Below are 21,816 nucleotides of genomic sequence, written 5' to 3' on the forward strand. Positions count from 1 at the left end.
TTTACTAGAACACAGGAAATTAATTGTTGAATGTGAGTCAGACAATTCATTTTTCGCAGTGAGGGAGCGCTGGGCTACTCACTGGCTGTTTGAGGTCTACAAAGAAGTCTTAATTTCATGTTAAAGTAGCAGAATGAACGATTCTTTTGCAGCTAAATGTCTGTTTTTATTGAGTGAAACATGTTACTCCTAATTGATAGTGTGTGAAGAAGCACTTTAAAGCAGGAAGTCTAGCATTTAATTCTACACTTGGCAAATTACAATTCTTTGATTAAAGTACATGTTTTTTCATGTTGATTTTAGTAGGGCATTGGTATTTATTTCAAATCATGTTTTGTTTTAACTTTTAGATCAGCCTGTTTAATATGTGCTACTTATCTTTTTTCTCAATATTAAAAAAGTGTGCACTTTATTTGTTCTGTGATTTTCTATTCCTTGCTTTTAATTTTTCACAGAGTTGTGAAAGTGATGAAGAGTAGCAGTGCAATAAAACAATAGACCTTAATGTGATATATCATTAGTAAATCCAGAAAACCATTGGTATTTTAATGCGTTTGAAGGGCTTACAGTGTAATTCCAGGCTTATAAAATAATGTCTGCATTCTCCATTCATTGCAGGTCACTGTCACCGTGTTGCAGCTTTGAAATTGGTACTACTTTCATTGTTAAAAAAACATGAAATACAATTACAATAACGGTGCCTAGAGTGACTGAGATAACACGGTGTAGCGACAGCGTCATGGCAAAGGGCCATGCTCTCCTTTCGTCACATAAAACGGAAATTATTTCAGCTGGTTTGATCTTCCTCTATTTACATAATATCAGTGCGCTTCAGCAGCATGGGTGGGCACTTATCATTGATACCACATTGTGTATTATTCTAATAATTAAAGGCAATAGTCGCCCGGTGAGCGCGCTTCATTTGGCACGATTGAATGATTGGCACTCACCAAGTTAATATGGTTTGGGAGAGCAAATAGACACAGTGAAGAGAGTAATGATGTCAGGGCCACGTCGCAGACTCTGCTCATGATAGAGTGACTCATTTCCTTTTAGCGAGGCCTGATTCCACATGGCTTCCTTCTTGCACAACGCCTCGGCCCACGTCTGTGCCGCCACGCCACTCCAACTGACACCTCTTACCAAACACACCAAATGGAATAGACATAAACCCTCACTCCTCATCAGCATTCTCTGGGGAAACACGGGCATCACCCCGGCCCTGATTTTCATGTAGAACAACAAAGACACCATTTGTACGCATCTAAAATGGTTGCTTAAGAACAAATAGGATTGCACATCAGAGCAAATCGTGCTCTGTGAGCTGTAGGGGTGATTCAGTTAAGGAAGGATCTGCACTAGTTATTTTAGTTTGTTGCATGTGATGTAGTCTGTCGAGGAATATAAGGTCATTTACAGCTCAATTTTAATACTGTACTCTGCAGTGTCTCTGCAGGCAAAATAGCTCTGTTTTTCTTGCTAAAACAATTATATTAACCCCTTGAAAGCTGAAACAACATCTGTTTTCTTGCACTGCTTTCCCCAGAGTCAGATTGTGGTGCACCAAAAACAATTAATCAGACCAGAGGAGTCTCTAATGCAGCTGTCAATCATGCCAATAGGGGCAATGAAAACAGGGAGTTTTTAATAAAAGTAGTAGTAGTAGTTTTTTTGAGTTAAAATAAAATCAAAAGGGGGCACCCAGTAGCTCAGTTGGTAGAATGGGCGCCCCATGTGCACAGGCTATATGCACCAATTTTTCAGTATCAGTTTATGGAGTAAATGCCATCAGCTTTGACAAAAAAGGGGGTATTGGAGGGGGTTGTGTCCTCTGAGTCCTCCCTGAAATCTACAGTTACGTCTTCATGCATGACGCAGTAAGTAAGAAGCTGATAGGGGCTTTGAAGTATAATTCATACAGCTTCATTTCAATGTAATGGAAGATTTTTACACTGTGATATTAATACATAATTTTGTTAAGTAAAATATCTTTTCCACCACTATATAGAGTATATTAAATAATATACTGCACATATGGAAGCATGGGATACAAATCTGAGAGAAGCTAAAGGCCAAACTGGCTTCCACCATAGCAGAAATGGACAGCTGGTAGGACAACAAGAGTACAGAACTTCAACAATCCGGTGAAAAATGAAATTCACAACCCAATAACAGGCACAATGAGGGATTCAGAGACCCATCTGGCTCTGATGAGGGCCCACAGTGAGATGACACTTGTGTAGCACTGGTATGGGGTCCGCTGCGGATTGCATCCTACACAAGATGGATACGAATACGAGCGTTCTGTAATATCGGCAGGTCCTGCGTGTGCGAGAGATAAGTTTTCCTCAGGATGACAGCGTAAGCTAAATGCCAAAATATGCAAAACTATAGTGTCAATGTAAGCAGGGCTTTCCCTCTGCTCCGCTGCCGGCAGTGCGCAGCAGCAGGACTACCCCAGATCAGCATTGTGTCGTGCTCTCAGAGGACCTGCCCTGCTTCTACCTCTGAAAATAGCACAATAAGGAGGCCTGCTTGAAATAGTCCTGTATCACATCCTGCTATACCTCAGCTTTATAAACCAGAGAGGCGCAGAAAGCAGCATTCAGAGAGCGGCGAAGGTTCAAATGATGGACAGTGCTGACAGGCGTAATGATGTGTAAATTACAAGTGGGTCGACATCGCAATGTTCTCCCTGGTGGTGAAAGAGCAAACTCATTTCATAAACACAAGGATCGCTAAAATATTCATAACAAACAAGAAAATGGGGTTAGACTCCCTCCTCCCGACCAGACCATTACATTCCCTTTGTGCGCCTTAATTAAGTCAACAAATGACTTATAAGATCACAGTGCCACTAAAGCGCCTATAGGTTCCGTCTTTAACATGTGCCGAGACAAATTAGGGGTTCTGTACAACAAAGACGGGAATTATAATGGCATGCAGTGAAAACAATTTGTATTGAGGCAGATAGTGTGCAGGGAGCGATGATAAATTGCTCTAATAAAATACAAATAAAAGCCAACGAGAGAGATCAGACAGGGGGAACAAGACTTACAGCTCGGAGACTTGGAGGTGCTGGAAGAGCTGCCATGACAGAGTGGTGAGAGGATTCTTTGACAAGTTTCTGCAGAGGAGAGAAAAAACAGAGGGAAAGTTAAATTGATTTATTTTATATGAATTATTTTATGTCTCTTGCTTGATGTTACGTCTGTACTTCTTTGTACTGTTTCCTCACTTTTTTAGTTTTGATGTCTAGTTTGGATTGAGAAACCCAATTAGCAAATCTTTCTGTGGGTCATTTTGTCATTTCTTCTCTTGCTTTTGAAGTGAAATGAATTTTTCTGTCTCTTTGGGGTTTCTTCTCCCAACCCAACATCAATGTGGACTTATATCTACAGTACTGTGGTTGTAGCTGTAAGCTAAATACGTTTCAGTCGAATAAAATAGATTCAACCAAACTTAAAGGTCTCATGTTATGCTCATTTACAGGTTCATACTTTAATTTCATGCTTCCACTAAAACGTGTTTACAAGCTTATATGTTCACTAAACACATTATTTTTCTTATAATGTCTACTGGAATAGACCTGATTTCATTTAATGTCTAAAACACTCCATTTTAGTGCCTGTCTCTTTAAGCCCCCTCCTGAAAAAGCCCAGTCTGCTCTAATTGGTCAGTGTTTCCGAGTCCTCCATGTCTGCGCTCTTGACATCTCTGCATAGTCATTGCAGCCAGGGAGAAGACTGTAGGGCCACTGTAGTGGCACTTTCTATCATTATAGATAGATTTATCTTTTCAATTGCTTTGCCAGGCATCAGCTTCCATGTTAACTTCCTGTCATTCACATACACCGCAAAACATTCCAACACAAAATACAAAGGATGCATTTGGAAATACTCATTTGGAGTGCTGGAGCACACTCTGTCAAAAACTGGACCGTCCGTAAATTCAGAGCATTCAAATGTACTGTTTGGTTGTCCAGAGCACTGCACTCTCTGAGAGGATGGGTGTAATCTGAGCACTCTGTCTGGGGAGAAGGAGCAGCAGAGTGTCATGCACATCTGAAATGGACGGAACCCTGTCAGTGAAATGTTTTAAAAGTTACATCTTAGTTACAAATTACATTTAGCTAATGAACCCCTTATTAACTGTAGCTAAGGCAACAAACAATATTGTCAAAAGCATAATTTTATTATTACAGTCTAATGTTATGTAATGTCTAATTATAATCATCACTCACATTTTCATCCTAGCTGTTGACAAACAGAGGCACAGAGGTTGTTGCACAGAGGCAGTATCTTTTGTAATATACACAACAATAGAAATATTTTTCTAACATCCATCTTCACTTATTATTTGTTGATTCATGTAGAAATGAACAATGTTGCTCACATTTTTGTAAGGAGTGTCAGATCAGATTCCTGAACACACCCAAAGGGACCCATTTTGTTTATATCTCAAGTTTAAAACAGTCTATATAGTAGATTTGTGACATCACAAATTCACTGATGGCTTATTTTAAGGCCCAGTTTCTGAATTCAGACATTGTGCATTTCTCTGTGGAATTAGTGTTTTGATATTTTCACAGTTTTCATCAAGTCTTTTTACCTACTTTATAATAAACAGAAATTGAAATTTGACTTTTTTGCAATATGGTACCTTTAAAAAGAATAAAGTAAAATTAAAAAAAGATGGATATACAGGCTTGCATTAATGGTTGAAAATAAGGCAAAGTACTAATGACAAAGAAAGGGAACCAGGCCTGGCTGTGTGGAGCTTCAGGGCTCAGCCAACTCAATAAAAGAAAGTTGACCGCTTTCAAGTCAAATAATTCAATTGACTTAAGAAACCCCTCCAGCTCAGGAAGCCACTAAATTCAATAGCAAATAGCCAGAGACTTACAAGTGATTGGACCAGAACCTTGAATCCGTTTAAATATGAACATCAGGCATCTGTTTATACAGTTATTAAGACATACGACATCTCCATGAGGGCTTTAACACAGCAGTTTGTCATAAAGTACACTATCAAATCCTATTATCAGTCTATGGATTACATCATGGGAGGAAAATGAGAGAGAGACGCTCTATCTGATCATTTGTTTTCTCTGATGTGCATGGCCATGGCTTTGCCTGAACACTTGCTTGATGACTTACACGCTCTGCGCATGTTTGTGACTATGAACACAACACCTGACATCACAGATTACAGAGTCTATAAGGGCAGCACGAGGTCATAGATTCTGCCTTTAATTGAAGTTACACATGTACAGCATATAGTGTGAGATAAAAGACAGTGAGGCATTTCAAATAGCAATAGAAAAGAGCAGATCATAATACATGTCAGAGAACAGCAGTCTAAATGTATAGATGACTAAGAGATTTTGAATGTGTCCAAAATTTTCTTAACGGTGTAGTAGAGGTAAAATTTAAAGGTGTATGACAAACAATAAATACAACACAATACAATAAAGCATTTTTAAATAAATGTCAAAAAACAATAAAAAATAGCTCAAAAATATTAAAATGCCAATACAGATCAGTGTATAGCAGTACATAAGTGAACAGCAGTAAATATTTATACTATTTTAAGAATTTCAATTCAAGTGCACACACACAACCTCCATGGCAGGTTAATTTGTATGGGAGACCTATTAGATGCTCCTGTAACCAGAAGTGTCGCCATGGCAACAGGGAGCTAAGGATGTTGCAGGTCTCTCTTATTTCCTGTGATATCACACATGCAATTTCACGTGCACACACAGATAGATGTACAGACAGACACACACAAGTAAAGCCCACAGCTTCCATGAAGTCGCTCACACGCTGGATAAAAATCGTCACCTTGAAATGTGCACTCGTGCAAATGTGCTGCGGCTCTAAATACAGGGGGTGCGTGTGAGAGTATGTGAAGATGCTGCATGAAATTTCACCTCCCAAAGAAAACCTGTGATCCCAAAGGGACTGTATTAAACACTGAAAGAATACATTAGAGCGAGAGAGAGGGAAAAGGTGGGCGAGCAAACAGCAGCTCATTAGGTGATGTGGAGCAGGGCTGCTCCACACTTACTTCAAATCACACGCCCCAAAATAGACGCACATTTAGACTACAGATCTCCAAATAGACACATGTCAAATGGCAGACTGAAATAGATCTCCAAATATACATACATTAGACCCCAGACCTCCGAACAGACGCACAGAGACCTTCAAAGAGATGCACATGAGACCACAGGCCCTCATCTGAAGCTGCTGTTGTCGATGTATCTTATTAAAATAATTAAATAAGACACAGCACTAGGAAAGGGTTTTAATTTTTTTGAACGGATCATTTCTGTTGATCCGTTCAAAAAAATTAAAACCCTTTCCTAGTTTGCGAGAGGCCCCCCTGGAACCTGTGCAGGTCCCTGTAGCCACCCTCACGACTCCTGGAAATACCCTCAGGACGCCCTAAAGGTCTGTGGACAGTGGACCAACAGCAGAAGCCAAAACAGCATGTTAGCAATGCTAGCCTTCAATAGCAATAATTATAGAGCAAAAGAAACTTTCATTTTGTTGCTGTAGAAAAGAAAAAAAAAATTGGACTATTTAAGTGAGTTCATTTAGAAACATGTTTACTTATTTTGCCATGCTATGCATTAAAATATGTAGCCCATGTCTATATTACATTACTATTGTGCTTTAATCTGATTTTAGCACTATATGATTTTACATTACATTTACAGCAATACTGAAAATAAACCATTAAAACCATTTTATAATGAATTATAAGGTCAAGTATCATAATACCTTACAATTGCTGGTCACATACTGGCTTTCTTATGCAAGGATAATAGTGGATTATTCTTCTCATAGTTGTAATAATTATATTGTCATGATACATTCAATCATTTTTAAAATGCATTATACTGTTATTATATCTTATTCTAAGTTTAAATGGGTGATTTACATCAAGTAAATTCCTGAGATATAGACAGATATAAATACATTACAAGCTGGTTATAAGTCACTATAAGAGGTCACTGTTTGCTTTAAGTGAAGTGAAAAAAAATATCATTAAATCTATGCAACAACACACAAAATGTAAAATCTATTTATTTGTTTAACATGTCATGACAGAAATTGAGTACTCCATTTTAACATGTGATAAATAACTGAATGACAGCATTTACATTTCACTAATGTAATGTTTCACCAAAAATGTCACTCTAAAGATTCAAATTATAATACCTGAACAAAGTTCTACTTAATCTGTAGCTACATATTTTACAACGTTTGATCAGTGTAAGTGACTCCTTAAAGGTAAGTCTCAACTTTACACCTTTGACGAGCGAGGGAGAGAGAGAGAGAGAGAGAGAGAGAACATTCACAGTGAAGTGGCAAAAGATAGCAGCTCATCATCAGATTTCATCTTTTTGATCTTTTCTTTTATCTCACTGGTCATCACGGAGAGACATCTGTCGCCAAAAGTGGATCGTTTCTCCACCCTCTCATTCCAGGGAGGTCAGGCAATGAACACTTTTGAGCTGTAATTTTTAGCTGCAGATGTCCTGGTGATGGTGCTCCAAACAACATCAGTGGAGTCAATGGATTATAATGTATTACGATTATGACAATGAAAAAATAAACATGTTGATTCTTGCTGACAGTTATAAAGTATTATGGTAGCCTTCTTGACATTATAAGTAGGCCAATTACCAATTATAAAATGCTTTAAAATGTGTTCTGATTGTTGTTATGAAACATTATGAATATTTAGGAGTTCTTATATAATATTGTTCTATAAGAAGGTATAGATTATAACGCATTTTAAGTATATTGATATTATACACACGGGCATCACAGAAAGTGTTACCGATGTTAACTCACGGACCTGTTTTCTATTTGCTATCCAGCTAACGTAAGCTAGAGTTGCTAGAAACAATAAAGAATACAAAAAAATGGTGAATTCATTCAATTAGAACAATTGTTTGGCAAGATAGCAAGTAAGCTTATTTTCCAAAATAACAGAATTAGATGAAAAGTTACAACTTTCACATCATGACATTAACCATGAGCAGCCAGTTAGCTTAGTTTAGCATTAGCTTATAACCACAACCTGTCGTTCATGTTTCTCATCCCTTTCTCACACCCCTGGACGCCCGAGGCAGTCTTTGGTGTATGTCATGTTTGGGGTTAAAATAAGAATGTAATGATGTAAATATACCAGGTGAGTGATGCAAGTATGTGACAGACGTATGTTATATAACATTACATTAAAACCGCGCTGACCTCTCTTTTCACGAGACAACAGCAGTATCCTAGGTGAAATACATAAGTGTGTTTGTTTGACTTTGCAGTTAGTTGAAAGCCTTTGGCGTCTGTATTACACGCTGAAGAGTGTGACAAAGCGTCGGTATTTGATAATGGGCTGGTCATTTTTACAGTTCTTTTTTTTACATATTTACATATTAAACAAGATATAACATGTTACTCAGTGAGCTTTAGAGGACCTGGTGGGCAGATTTTGTTACCATTGGATGCAGCTAGCTGTTTCCCACATTTCCTCCTTTTAAGCCAGGTTAGGCTAGATACCGGCTGTCTGTTGCCATATTTAATGGACAGAGGTTTCAATCTTTTCATCTGACTCTTTAAAATAAATTGAATAATTTCCAAAAATAAACTATTGATTTAACTTTACAACTTGATACTGTTCCCTTCACTCTTTAGATGCTTGCAAATGTTAGTTACAATTACGGCAGTTTCTTTTGAAATGCTTATGTAATTTCAGTTACAATTGTGGCAAACAAAATAGATATTAGTTATATATGTTACCTTTTTCTTCTTAAAAGATTATAGTCACAAAAGTGTTGATACACACGAGGCTTTAAATAAAGTGGCAAATGTAAATGTATTTTACAACTTTTGTGTTGCACAACAAATAAAAGGGGGTAGGAAAGGAGAAGAGAGGAGAGGAGTGGAGGAGTGTTTCCTGAGCAGAGAGTGAGACCTCCTTCACATCTCTGGCAGGAAGTGTTCCGTTTTCAAAGGTCATCCTTTGCATCTCGACAAGAAATGTCAGATAAAATTGGATTGGGGAGGGGGGTAAATGAATTAATAAATATATAAACAAATCAGCAAATAAGCCATCAAAGGCGACGGAATGCCAAAAGACAGGAGGTGAGGAAGGCCAAGCGCTGAGGAGAGGAGAGGGGCAATCATTATTAAATTTAAAAATTAGCGGTGTAGAAAATTAATCTATTTAGAAGCTAGGCAGCTCTGTTTCCAGGCCTGGAAGGACATATACCGCCCACCCTACAAACACACACACACACATAGCTCTTCACCGCTTTGACTAAACTGTAAAACAGACACAGCATCCAACTGCTTTTCAGTCACTGAGCCACCACAAATCATCTCCAGACAGTGCTCATTTGAATACAGAATTATAATTATGTGATTCACATGAAATTTTCATTAGGTTGGGGTAAAAAATATGCGTTACGGCGACGGATGTATCTCGGTTTTAATATTGATGACAGCGTCGGCTCCCCAGCCAGAGGGTGACGAAGTGAATGCTAAACTGAACCTGGGTGTTTGCTCCTCTGCAGAGGAGGTGCGACTCCTCCTCCCTCCTTCTTTAATAATTCTGTTTGGCACAGATGCCATTGGGAGGGCTTGGCTACTCGAGAGGGTTGGCTAATTAGTGCAGCATCACTGGTAGCTACTGTCTGAGTGTGGGGGAGCTGCGCAGATTGACATTCAGGACCATGCAGAGGAGAGCCAGACAGCCACTGAACGAAGTGTCGCAACGGATCAGCAGTATGGACATCGTGAAATCTAGTCGTCATCTGTCAAGCTGAGGAAAAGCTGCTAATATTTGCTACAGCATCATACACTAATTGCTTCACTTTTTCATTTTTTGCAGCATTTTGTTTCCTGGAATGTCTCCCAGCCCTTGCTGTTATGAGTAACTGATGACTATAAGCTGGAAAAACACACCTTTTAAAATGTGAAACTTTAAAATATCAAGGGTGTCAATCTTACAAGAGAGTTGTTTTTCTTCAGTCCTGAAAAGCTGACATTTTAGAGATGGGAGCTTTTTATGTGCAGCCATGCACAGTTTATAAAATAATGTTGCATTAAAGGGATACTTCGACAATTTACAACCAGCAAAACAATGTGGGTGGTATGTGTCACTGAACTGTGGCAAACTTCCCTCCATCTAACCAGTGCCTGGATATGCCTCCTCACCCCACAGCGAAACTCCGCTGCATGATGAAAATGAATGGCAAACAAGTCATTTAATGGAGTTGCACTGGCTCTTCTGGGCTGTTGTTTGAACTACAGTCTTCACAGTCTTTTTACTTATGCATTTTCATATTTCCTGCCCCACAAACAGTGGGTTGACCAAGAAACAAACATGCCTCTCTCTCTCCCACTCAAACTCAGACCGAAATCTTATTAAAAACTAGGCAGCACTGATCAAATATAAACCAATGTTACTGCACTGCTTATTTCTTTCTAAGTAACATATTTTAGTGCCCTGTTTAGCTGTAAAAGCAAGAGTTTAGGAACAGGAAGTGGACGCTTCGAAGCTTGAGTGGTTTCATTTGTTTTATTTGGAATCATACTATAAAAGTATTCCCAGGTAACATACTTTATTACATTAGGTAATCCCTAAGGTATGTTTTTTAACACCCAGTGCTCCTCTTTCTATTAAACATATTGTATGTAGTGCACAGCACGCACCACCAGAATTGTCTACTTGTGGAATAGGCAGCTAAGCTGAAAGACACAACACATAGTGGTAGAAGTTACAGGACTGTAAACAGCCGAGAGACTGTATCTCTAACTTGGTGAATTAAGGATTTATTTAAACCAAACCAGAGATGGTGAATGTTGGAACAGTGAACTAAGTGAACCAAGATGGTTTGGGTGGGTTTTATTTTTTTTTCTGTCAAGTTTGAACAAAATGTGTTTTATGATGAGTAAACAAGACAATTACGCCTCATAAGTCTTCTGTGACCAAGAGAAACTTAAATTCAAAAGGTGTTTAGTTGTATTTCTCTGTTTAATAAAGAAAATGCGCGTGAGAATACTCTTCTTATCATTTCAAGAACATCTGAAGGTATGAAGGTATGAAATATAACATACCACTCAAGCCAAGTGCCATACTATTTTGCACAGAGAAAACAGAAGCCCCCCCAAAATTAGAACCATTAGTAAAACTAAGCAGCGCTGATCAAATATAAAGATTTTGTTACTGCATTGCCTATGTGTAGCCTAAAATATTCAGAAACATGTTTTAGCTCATCATACATATAAGTTTGCATTATGTCACACACCAGCGGAGCTTTGATTTTTCTGGTATGGCGCTGTGCACTCTGGTAGTTGAAGGTTTTCTACCTCTTGTGCAAAAGCTTTTTCTGTTTTCTCTGCACATGTAGCAACAATTTCAAAAGCATTTGCCTCTCTCTACTGCATAGACAGACGAGCTTTATTAAAAGCCCATCTTTAATAACAAAAAGGTAGAAGTACATTGACCTGGCCATCTCTTGTCTCAAACAGGAAACCAGCAGTACAATTTGAACTATCAAGACAACATTGTTTCCGATTATTTAAAAGGGTAATTACAGTATTTCCGAAAATGCATCAAACCCAAACCCATTTTAGGAAAATACACATCCTGAATCTCTACATCGCTGCCTGATGCAACACAACAGTGATTCAGCCTGCAGTCAATAAAACATTTAAGCTTTTATTCATCCAAACTAGCCAGAAAATATTTCTCCTTTACCTGGAAACACTCTCTCCAGGAAGACTGAATGTCAGCATTCACTTTCAAAGATGCCTCTGGATTTATTATGTTGATCCAGTGCCTAAAACATCAAAGCCACTGCTGCTTATCGCCAAAGGTATTCCCAGAATAAATAATTGCCCTCATTTGCTGCGGTTGAACTTACAACAACCCCGAGACTGTCCTACAGCTGAAGGGTCACATATAAAAACCACCATATTGAAATATACAAGTATAAGCTGCTAATAAGATCTGCACGCGTCTACTCATGCACCACTCCAGCCTTCTGCATGTGTCTGCCTGATAATACTCAGAACTTATTTCATGCTTTTCATCCCACACAGTGTAACTATACATCTCATGGTCCGCCGGTCTAATGCACTGTCCCCTCTACAGCGAGGCTTGTATCCTGCCTGAATGCACGAGTCCTGAATGTATGTTGATATGCATATTCAACCGATCCAGCAATGCTTCCGTCGCAGGCTGAAAAAACTCATTTGAAATATCGTTTTAGTTCACCTTCTCAGCTCTTTGGAGATATTATCTAGGGTGTGCAATGACTCAGATCTCACTAGAACTCATTTCACATTTAAATGTAAATTACTGGGGAAAAAAAACTAAATACGTATCATGTAAGCCCTAAAATATACCCCATCTAATCTGTTTAAAACACCTACTGTACCTCCTTATACAGCCCGTCCTGCCTTTTTTTCTCTTCAGATCAATTTTCTGGTCTTCCAACACCTTATGTGTTGATGCTTTTAGAATTGTTGTGTGTTGTTAAGATCTGATGTAAAATCTCGCTTGAAGTTCTCAAGCATCTCCCTGTTGCTACTCGGATTCTTTGAGAGCTCCTTCAAAGAAAGTCTTTTCAACCAAATCTAACTATTGTGTGACCACTGCAAAGTGTTGGTAAATTCCTTGATGAAATTGCCTCTTACTGAATTGTGGTAAAAGGTGTTTAAGGTTAGGAACAAATTGATGTTATGGTTAGTCAAATAAAAATCAACACTAAGAGACAGGACACTGAATCAGATGTCTGATTTTTTTACCCACCCACCACCCTGACCTTCACAAGTTTACTTTTTACTGAGCTTTAAGAATGTTTCAATACTTCCTGAATTTGCATTTGACATTGGAATTGGATATACTGGAACTGCTCAAAATGAATGTAAGTCCATATAAGGCTTGGTGATATGGAAAAAAATCAAATATCGCAATATTTTTTTCCACCATATACCTTGCTATTTCGAAGATATTGTAAGACTGACTACTGGTGCTTTCAAAGAATATTTTAACAACAAAATTGTTGTCAAATAATTATCAGTAATGTTGGCATAATGACTAGGTGGGTAAAGGCATATAATAGAACAGCTACAACAGTCTATTAAGTTCAGAACATTACATCACTTTACTATAACACAGCGTTTTAAACCAGGAACAGAAAACACTTATGATATTGTGATATTCAAAATCCGAAAAAAGTCATATCATCAATATAATATCAATATATTGCCCAGCTCTTGTTGCGCAGGAGACTTGGCTGAGTATCAAACATATCCCAATATGACTTGAGCAGCTGCACAACTTAAAATTACCCTTATCGAGTCACCCTTGGCCTCGATGTTAGACCATGAACTGCAATTTCTCCGGTTTACACCCAACCAGGGACCTTTGGAGCATGTCATTACCATTCTGTCTCTCTTCACTTCCTGTCATCACTCCACTGTCTGCTATCAAAAAAATAAAAGGTATAAAATGCCCTAAAACTAATTTTAAAAAAGCTGCCTTTACAAAAACTTCACATAATCACAGACAACAAGAAACAATATAAGAGATGGCATTTGGTAGGTGTGTAACAGCGTCGTAATTTGTTTGACGATGCGCATGGAGCTCATGGAGCTCACCACGGTGGTAATTTCATTAAACATTTATGGGAGCATAACCTGGTGTGCAGACTTTGTGTTTTCTTCACTTTTTATTTTTCTCAAACAGCTGCCCTTAAAAAATATTTTTTGTATCAACAATGGATCAAATGACTACCTGCGATATAATGGAGAATGATGTGCAGATCTCCTCGTCTCCTCAAAGCTTCCTGGCTTCGCTGTTTTGAAGCAGTCTCACTAAACATCCTGTTTCCACGCAGGAGGCAGACATTTTCAGCAAAAAAGTTCTCATTACCGACCATGTGCTGCCTGCCCAGCACAACAGATAAGACAGATAAAAGTGTAGTGTAGACACATGGTCTAGCAAGTAAAGAGCCAGCTGTTTCCCTCAGGAGATGGTGGAAACCAAAACAGAGCTAATAGAGGAGTGAATATTGGACTTCAGCTCCCCAAGAATAAGACTGGTCTCCAAAGAAAAAAGACAGCATCAGTCATTTCAATGGATGCCCAATATCGACATGTTTACATTGAGACCAGAAAACTTCAAACTGATGCTGCCACCAAGTGTAAAAAAAAAAAAATCAATCCAGGCGTGACTGGTGAACTGAGCTGCTGTAGTTCTAAGCACAAGATGAATTCAACCTAGAGAAGATTCCCAAAAACAAAAGTTTGCAAAACTTGCTGATTAAAGATATGTTATTTTGAAATATTAAATGAACTTTTGGTTATTCTTGTAATTGTATACATAAGCTATAATCATTTATTGTATTTAACCTTGTAGACTTCATACTCAGCTATGCTATTTTCATGATTATTTTATTGTTTTTGTCAGAAAAACACTTTTTTTTCAGTATACACCAACTATGTCAAAATAGTTATGGTATAATTACCATAAATAATGACACCAAAGCTGATATCATGGAAAGATTGCGGCCACTTCACCACCCAAGATTGCTCCAAATCATGTTTTTCATTTTAAAAGAGCTGGTAAGCCATAAAACTATCTCCTTTAAGGATAAAAAAAAGATGAAATTGGCACAATCTAACCTGGGGACACTTCTTGTGAGATGCAGTGCAGAAGCTGACAGGCTACTCAGTGACTGTCTCATTTGTTTACAGTCATTACCCAAATGTCTTAAAATCAATGAGGTAATGATTTATTAACACCAAAATGTGAAACATAATTAAAAACAGAACATTTTGCACAAAGCAAATGGAGTTTGTCTTTACTCTTTCCCCTCCCTTGTTACACTCAGTACATGGACTGTCAATCTAGAAGCAACCAAGCTCAGCCCAGTTGCTATAAGAAAATGTTCATATTTTACATTTCTGCAAACCATGGATATGTATCATATAAACATTTCTAAAGTGACGTAGTAAATGGGCTGACCATGTCATCAGGAGGTGGAGGGGATGGCAGATGGCATCTAGGCAAGACGCCTGCAAAGTTGCAGAACACTGCTTAAGACCACAATCAACAAATTTGGTTGTTTTTTTAGCAAATCATTGCTGCATCATCCAGCCTAGAGTAGTTGAAATACAAAGTTTGAACATATCTGCTAAATAACTTACACATAAAACGTTTCTGTGGTATGCAGAAATGTACAATGCCAACAATTATTGTGATGATTGGCTTTTGGAGTGTCAGTTAAAAGATTTCGCAAGCTGGTTCACAGGTGATTAAAATCACCAGTAATAGCTGGTAAAGCATCAGTTAATGGTTGTCCCCTTTAGATCTGCTTTCCCTCTAGTGAGGCTCATAAATTTGGGAATTATCAGTATTTGATACATGCTGTTTGTACTAATATTTATCTTTAAACGTCTCTGATTTTGTCTGCCACCACTCTACCATGAGGGCAAGCTGTAAATCATTTATGAAAAAGAACAAATACATCTCTCTCTGATGGATGTGCTTCAGTGAGACAGCACTTGCATAGTATTATTGACAAAGGAATTAGAGTGAATGTGCTTAAAATCTCCCTCCTTAGGCAGTTCAATCACTGGAAATACAAAGAGCGAGAAGGGGAATGAGTTCCATAAATGTGTTGGAGGTACCATATGGAATTCATTTTGTCAAAACAGCCAAGGAGAAACTTCAAACAGCCACCACTTCATTACAGTCGAGAATATTATTCGCCTAAAATCTGCATCGAGCATAGGTAAGGTTGGCTCTGGGGATGGGGGATAAAAATAGTCGAGTCTTTAATCTCAGAGAAATCCTCTGGTTGTGGTATATATGTGTATGTGTCGTGCTAATCTTGCAACAGAATTCCTCTCATCTGCTTTTAAACCTGTTATTTCCTCCTCTGCATCCAACTGGGTTAAATAACATGAAACCGGAACTAATATCCCCAGTGTACCCCAGAGCAAGCGACACAACCCTCAGCTGTTTTAATGAGTCCAACTGTTTGTCAAACATGTAATAGCAGCTTTGGGTGATAATCAGTATAGCAGTCGGTATTATGGTTGTACTGGGCAGCTTCAACAGTGCAATGTAATGTGAAGTAAACGGGTGCAGAATAAAACACATGGAAACAAACATTGTTGGAAGCAAGTTTTAACAAGCACGAGTGTGTGCAAGCAGGAAGCAAATTTCAGTTCATTTCAAAGTCATTTGTGCAAATTTAACCATTGGACCATTTGGCTAGTCCATACTGATTCACCCCTAACAGCACCAGTAGCCTAATATACCAACTGTTCACCTGTTAGCAGTTAGACAGCTAGAAACAGGGGCAGCAACCATGTGTGACTTTGTATGTGTTAGTATGGCAACTGAGACTCACCAGGAACTCCTCTAGTCTCTATGAAGCAGATTCATAAACCCTCGGGATAGACATTTTTGAATATTTCATTCAAGTTGAATCATTTTCAGCTTTTGTGGATGCTGTCTCGCCTCAGTTCATGCCACCCTTAAGCAGATTCACTTCCTGTCTTTCTATTGACTTTTTTTTTTATGCAGTTGTGTCACGTTTGTGATTTACCTTTTGGTCTGTGCGAACATACAGACACTAGGAACCCCTTTAAACCTTGCATTAAAATGCATCTCATATCCAGATACTATATGGTTTTACCTGATTTTATATACACCTGGTATTAATGTGTGTCTCCAGAGCCCACATTGAGATCTGACTGAGATCCAATTGCTCTGTCCAGCTCAAACAATAATTTGCTGAGCCCTTCTTTTTAAGTGGCTCAGTTGCAAAATGGATTGCCAAACTTTGCTTGCTGGTTTAGTTTAGTCGAATCAAACTGACATGAGACACTTGGTCTTGTTTTGACTCTGGCCAATGATACTGGGGCAGTCCAAATGGGTTGCCCCATGCCCGTCAATGAAGAATTTTAAAAAAGCTGTTACCATAAAACTTCAAGTACTTGCTTAAACCACTGAACTCAACAGGCTTATATTTGGTACAGGTGTCTATACTGGAGGGGCTTTTAATTATTTTCTCACTAAACTGTTGCTCAGCAAAGATGGAAATACACTAAAACTGCTTATTTGGAGAAGCGGGTATACTCGCCTACATATTCCAATGGCTTTTTGGCTGATAGGTAGATACATTCCTAAAAGGGCCAGGAGAAAAGGTGGGTATACCTTGTATAACTGCCACTACACCATTGGCTACAGTAGTGTTAGCATCAGATGGAAGAAAGACCGCCACAGCTTCACTGACAGGTTTATTTTGGTTTTGTGTTAGCATGCTAACATTTGCTAATATGCAGCATTAGTCAGCATTTTGTCATAAACCAAAGCATCAGACAAATAAATAGTAATGTGGATATAGGGAAGTCAGGGGTTCACAAAGGTATACTACCTGATCACTATTTGAGAATGTATGATTTTATCTTCAGCCCAATAACTTTGGTAAACAAAGGCCTTATGGTGACTCATAATATAACAGCTCATAATATTTGTAGCCTATTTCACTCCAGCAACAGCTGCTAATGACAAGGAATGATTACTTTTAATAAGGGCTTAATACTGCCTTTTCAGTATCTTTTTTATGAATCCTGCTATCAGTATAATAACGGCAACAAATTAGTCTCCATGTAGCAGCATTGTTTGGCTGATTATAATCTCCAAACAGCATTTTTGTGCTATTTCCATATACAGTAATAGCAATGGGTAGTTAGCAAGATGAATGAAAAAGCAGATGAAGTGAAAAAGTATGCGTCATCATGAAAGGCACCTTACATCCAAGCTCACTGAACCATTCAGTCGGGTTAGTATTATTGTGGTTAAGGCATTAGGAACTGAAATATATTCCTGCAATATCATTTGAGGTTTCAGTTTGTCAGAGTAATTAATGCAAGACAATATTGTGCACAGTCATCCATCTATGCTGCTGATTGTAAGGGAAAGATGTGAGTCAACGTTCCAAGACACAAGAGAACGAAGCCTTTAAGCCATGATTCTGATTATTTTTCCAGATAGGGATGGAGATGTTAATATAGACTCAGTAATGTAATGAAAATTGTCATCAATCTAATGAGACAAGCAGAGACAGAACTGCCACTGGGCTGACAGCATTGCCACAGGTAAACTTGAACCTTTCAGCCATAATTCTCATTGCGTTTGTTAATTATGGAGATGAAATATGCAGAGCCTCAGATGAAATGCAATGCAAAAAAACATCTTTGTTCTTGGAGAGAAGCAGTAGTGGGCTGCTGTGGAGTTCTCTGTTCCAGGGCTCATGGTTCCCATGGAGAGAAGTTTTGCTGCTTGTTCAGCTGAAGGTACACACTGCCAACCTGTTCTGGCCTGCTGCTTTATGAAATGCCTCTTGCTAAAATCGATAAAATGTTAGAGTTGATTAAAACACCAATAAAGACACCCGGGAGTATTTTTCTTCAGATGACTGCGAGAGACATTTTCAGGCTCTCTTCCGGCCTTGTTTCTCAGAGTGCTTTTCCAGCAAGCAGGCAAGTCAACACAGCATGATTGTAGTAAATACATTACATATTGTATTTATTTTTGACAAAGAAAAACTTGGGTAATGGAAAAGTACTCTCCCTTGTGATGTGATAATGAACCTCAAGACTCTGACCAGATGATTGTGGTTACTGGGTTCAGACAACACTGGCTTCCTAATTTTACATCCTGAAAATAAAGACGTGAAGGTAGCCAAGAGGAAGGCATTGACTTAGGCGCCTTTCCCCAAAGCAGGACTTCTTAAAACTGTTGCTGTGAGCCTGACCAGCTGAGTGCTTTTTAGTCATAATTCAGAGGTTTTAGAGAAGTGATCGAGGCATTCGTATGAAGCGGACCTCAATCCAAATCCACTACTGCCTGGAGCTGAGCAGCCAGACCAGAGTGCAATGCTGGGCTTCTGCTTTGCCCATTTGTAATTCCACAGTCCAGAGGACCAGATTAAGCATTGTTTCAGTTAATTAAAGAATTTCTACCGAGCCACAGGCCCAGCCCTTGTTTCAGTCTTTGCCACAATGATTGTTTCTCCCCACCAATAACTGAGACAACAGCCATGGGAGCTGCAAGAAAATGGACATAACTCTTTCGAACCCTGAAGGCTTGTGCAATCAAAGCTCTTATCACCTAGATGTGGAGCAGGGGAATCCTGTTCTGCTGTCAGAAGCAGCAGGGTGAACGATTGTAGAAATCCCAGTTTTTACTGCGGACTTGCTGAACTCCTAATACACTTCCCCAAGAGAAATGGTTTGGAAAAATGTAATTTTCTTCCCCTTTGCCTTTGGGGGTTATTGGGAGTGGTCTTGAAGGGGATTCAGACTTTATCTTTAAAGACACATATTTAGTTCTTTTACTAAGAAATAAAGCAGCAATACCACATTGGGAAATACTATGTTACAACTAACCAGACTAAGAGTCTAACAGGCATGCTAGCAGCTCTGTGAAGCTTAAGCACAGATATGCTTTGAACTAAATACTAATTTCAATTTACTTACATGCTACAGAGACAATGCTAACATACTGATGTTTAGAAGGTTTAATATTTACCAGATGTAAACATCTTATTTTAACATGTTAGCATGGCCCCACATTTGGTCATTAACACTAAACGAGTACAGCTGAGGCTGAAGGGCATGTCATGAGTTTGGCTGGTATTGGGTCATAAACCAAAGCATTGGACATATGGCGCTAGATGAAAAGAGAAGGGAACACCAAAGTGATTCCAATTCATCCTGAGGGGGACATCAATGTCTGTACAAAACGTCATTGCAGTTGATCTAATACTTGAGATATTTCAGTCTGGAACAAAGTCCTGTACCAGAAGCACAGAAGTATCATCTGCGACATTTACTGAAAGAATCAAAAATATGTATAATAATATGTGTAATACATTAATGTACAGGGACACAGCTGTGGAGTTGGGTGGGGTGGAGGACCCTCAAAAACCCTGGCATTTTTTTTTAAATTCTGATCAATTAATGTCATAATTAAAAACCGACTGAATAAATTGGTATAAAGACTGAACTTTTTATAAAAAGAGCGTGGAAGTTCTCTGAGGCCCCCATCACCCCTTAAATAGGTAAAATGGTTTAATCTGCCCCTGCATAAGGAATCATCTCTAAAAGCAGCTATAGCCAAGATAGTGATGCTTCTGCTGCTGGGGCACCAATGTAGACCGTCACATCTCTCCCCAGAAAGGCTAATATGGATTCCAAAAAAAGAAAAGAAAGAAAGGAAAGTGAAAGAGGCAAAACTTACTAAAAAAAGTCAATAAATAAATGAATGAAAGGGTGTGTAAAGAATCATAGATCAAGAGACGAAGGGCAGGGGCCCATAGAGACTACTTATGCATAGGCCTAGAATCAGTTGCTACACCCCTGTCAGTGTCACACTGTATCACTCATTAGTACATTGATGTCTAAGTTGTATTTAATTGCTACAGTTGAGCTGGTTTTAACAATACTTTACATTCTTTTGAGTATCCTAATATGCAAAAATGCATCATATGGTGTCAATTGTATGATTTGTATGTAAAATCTTAGACTGTAAAGTACATCGCAACTATAGTAGTAGAGTGAAATGTACAATATTTCTGTTTGAAGTATAAATGAAAGAAATACTTGTAAAAAGTAAAGCACTGCAGTACAAGTTACTTTCCATTGCTGCTGTATACGATCCAGAAGCACAAACTATGTTTTTCTTTGATAGCAGGGAGCATGTACCACATCTTCACAAATTACACCCCGACACTAATAAACAGCAGTAGGTTACAAATGATCCACTCTTCTGGAGTCTGTCACGATGAAAAATGTGTCATCTTTTGTAAATTGGACATCAAAGCCTGTGAGCATAACTGTTCATTTTATGATTTTGTTTACATCATCAATACACTAACAGCAACCTTATCTCGGCCTATTCTAATGCACTATAAGAAGATGAATGCACTCATCAAGTACTGAGGCTTGTGCTTGGTTGCTGCTATCAGGAATGTAATGCCAATGCCACGTCAGTGTAAGGCATTGCCAACATAGCATAGTGCCAGCACTGTGTAGTAATGGAGAATCTTTTATTAATTTCAAAGGACGCCTTCGTTCTATGGCTGCAGTGTGGCTTAGCCTCTCAGTGTGCATCTCAGGATAATGTCAGTATTGGTTACTGTGGAAACCAGCAGAACAACTGCAGCGAGAACTGAAATACACTTTTTTAATTAAATTTGTTGAAGCAATTCTGTAAGACAAAACACTGATTACCGCCTGAAAGACACAGACAGATATGAGCCAAATGCTACTCATTACATAAAGGGTTATGTCATGAAGTACATACACTCCACATTTCTTCAAATCCAGCTGTTTTTATTCCAGGCTCTGTGTGGCTTTTCTATATTTCCTATAGTGATGCCAAAAAGCTTATATGTGTCTCGTGATAACATCTGCTTAGTGCTCCATCCCTATATGGTGCACAAAAAAGCTTGTTAACCGCATATACATAACATGTAAGAGCAAGACAGCCAGTGACCCAGGATAACAAGTGTGTACGCTTTAACGCCTTCGAGCATTTTAACAATCTGATGCATGAAATGAAGACTGTCTCCACTGCTTCCTGTTTCATTAAAGGAAAAAAAAGAATTGAATATGAATAGCAGTTTCTCCTTGAAAGCTCAAAAACAATGGCCTCAAGGACACTCAACTTTCCAATGCACCACTTACTTACAATTTATGGAAATGC

General features: G+C 38.5%; 1 protein-coding gene across 5 annotated transcripts in view; it reads right to left on the bottom strand.

The window, feature by feature from the left end:
• The window catches only part of ntrk3b (neurotrophic tyrosine kinase, receptor, type 3b), a 251,312-nt gene that overhangs the window by 148,471 nt on the left and 81,025 nt on the right, over window positions 1-21,816 (bottom strand). For all 5 annotated transcript variants that reach the window (XM_042484023.1, XM_042484009.1, XM_042484016.1 and 2 more), the window contains exon 4: window positions 3,059-3,127. In XM_042484023.1, coding sequence (XP_042339957.1) covers window positions 3,059-3,127 — 69 coding nt within the window. The remainder of the gene's footprint in view (window positions 1-3,058; window positions 3,128-21,816) is intronic.

The sequence above is a fragment of the Plectropomus leopardus genome, chromosome 1 (assembly GCF_008729295.1).
Source record: "Plectropomus leopardus isolate mb chromosome 1, YSFRI_Pleo_2.0, whole genome shotgun sequence".
NCBI classification, from domain to species: domain Eukaryota; kingdom Metazoa; phylum Chordata; class Actinopteri; order Perciformes; family Serranidae; genus Plectropomus; species Plectropomus leopardus.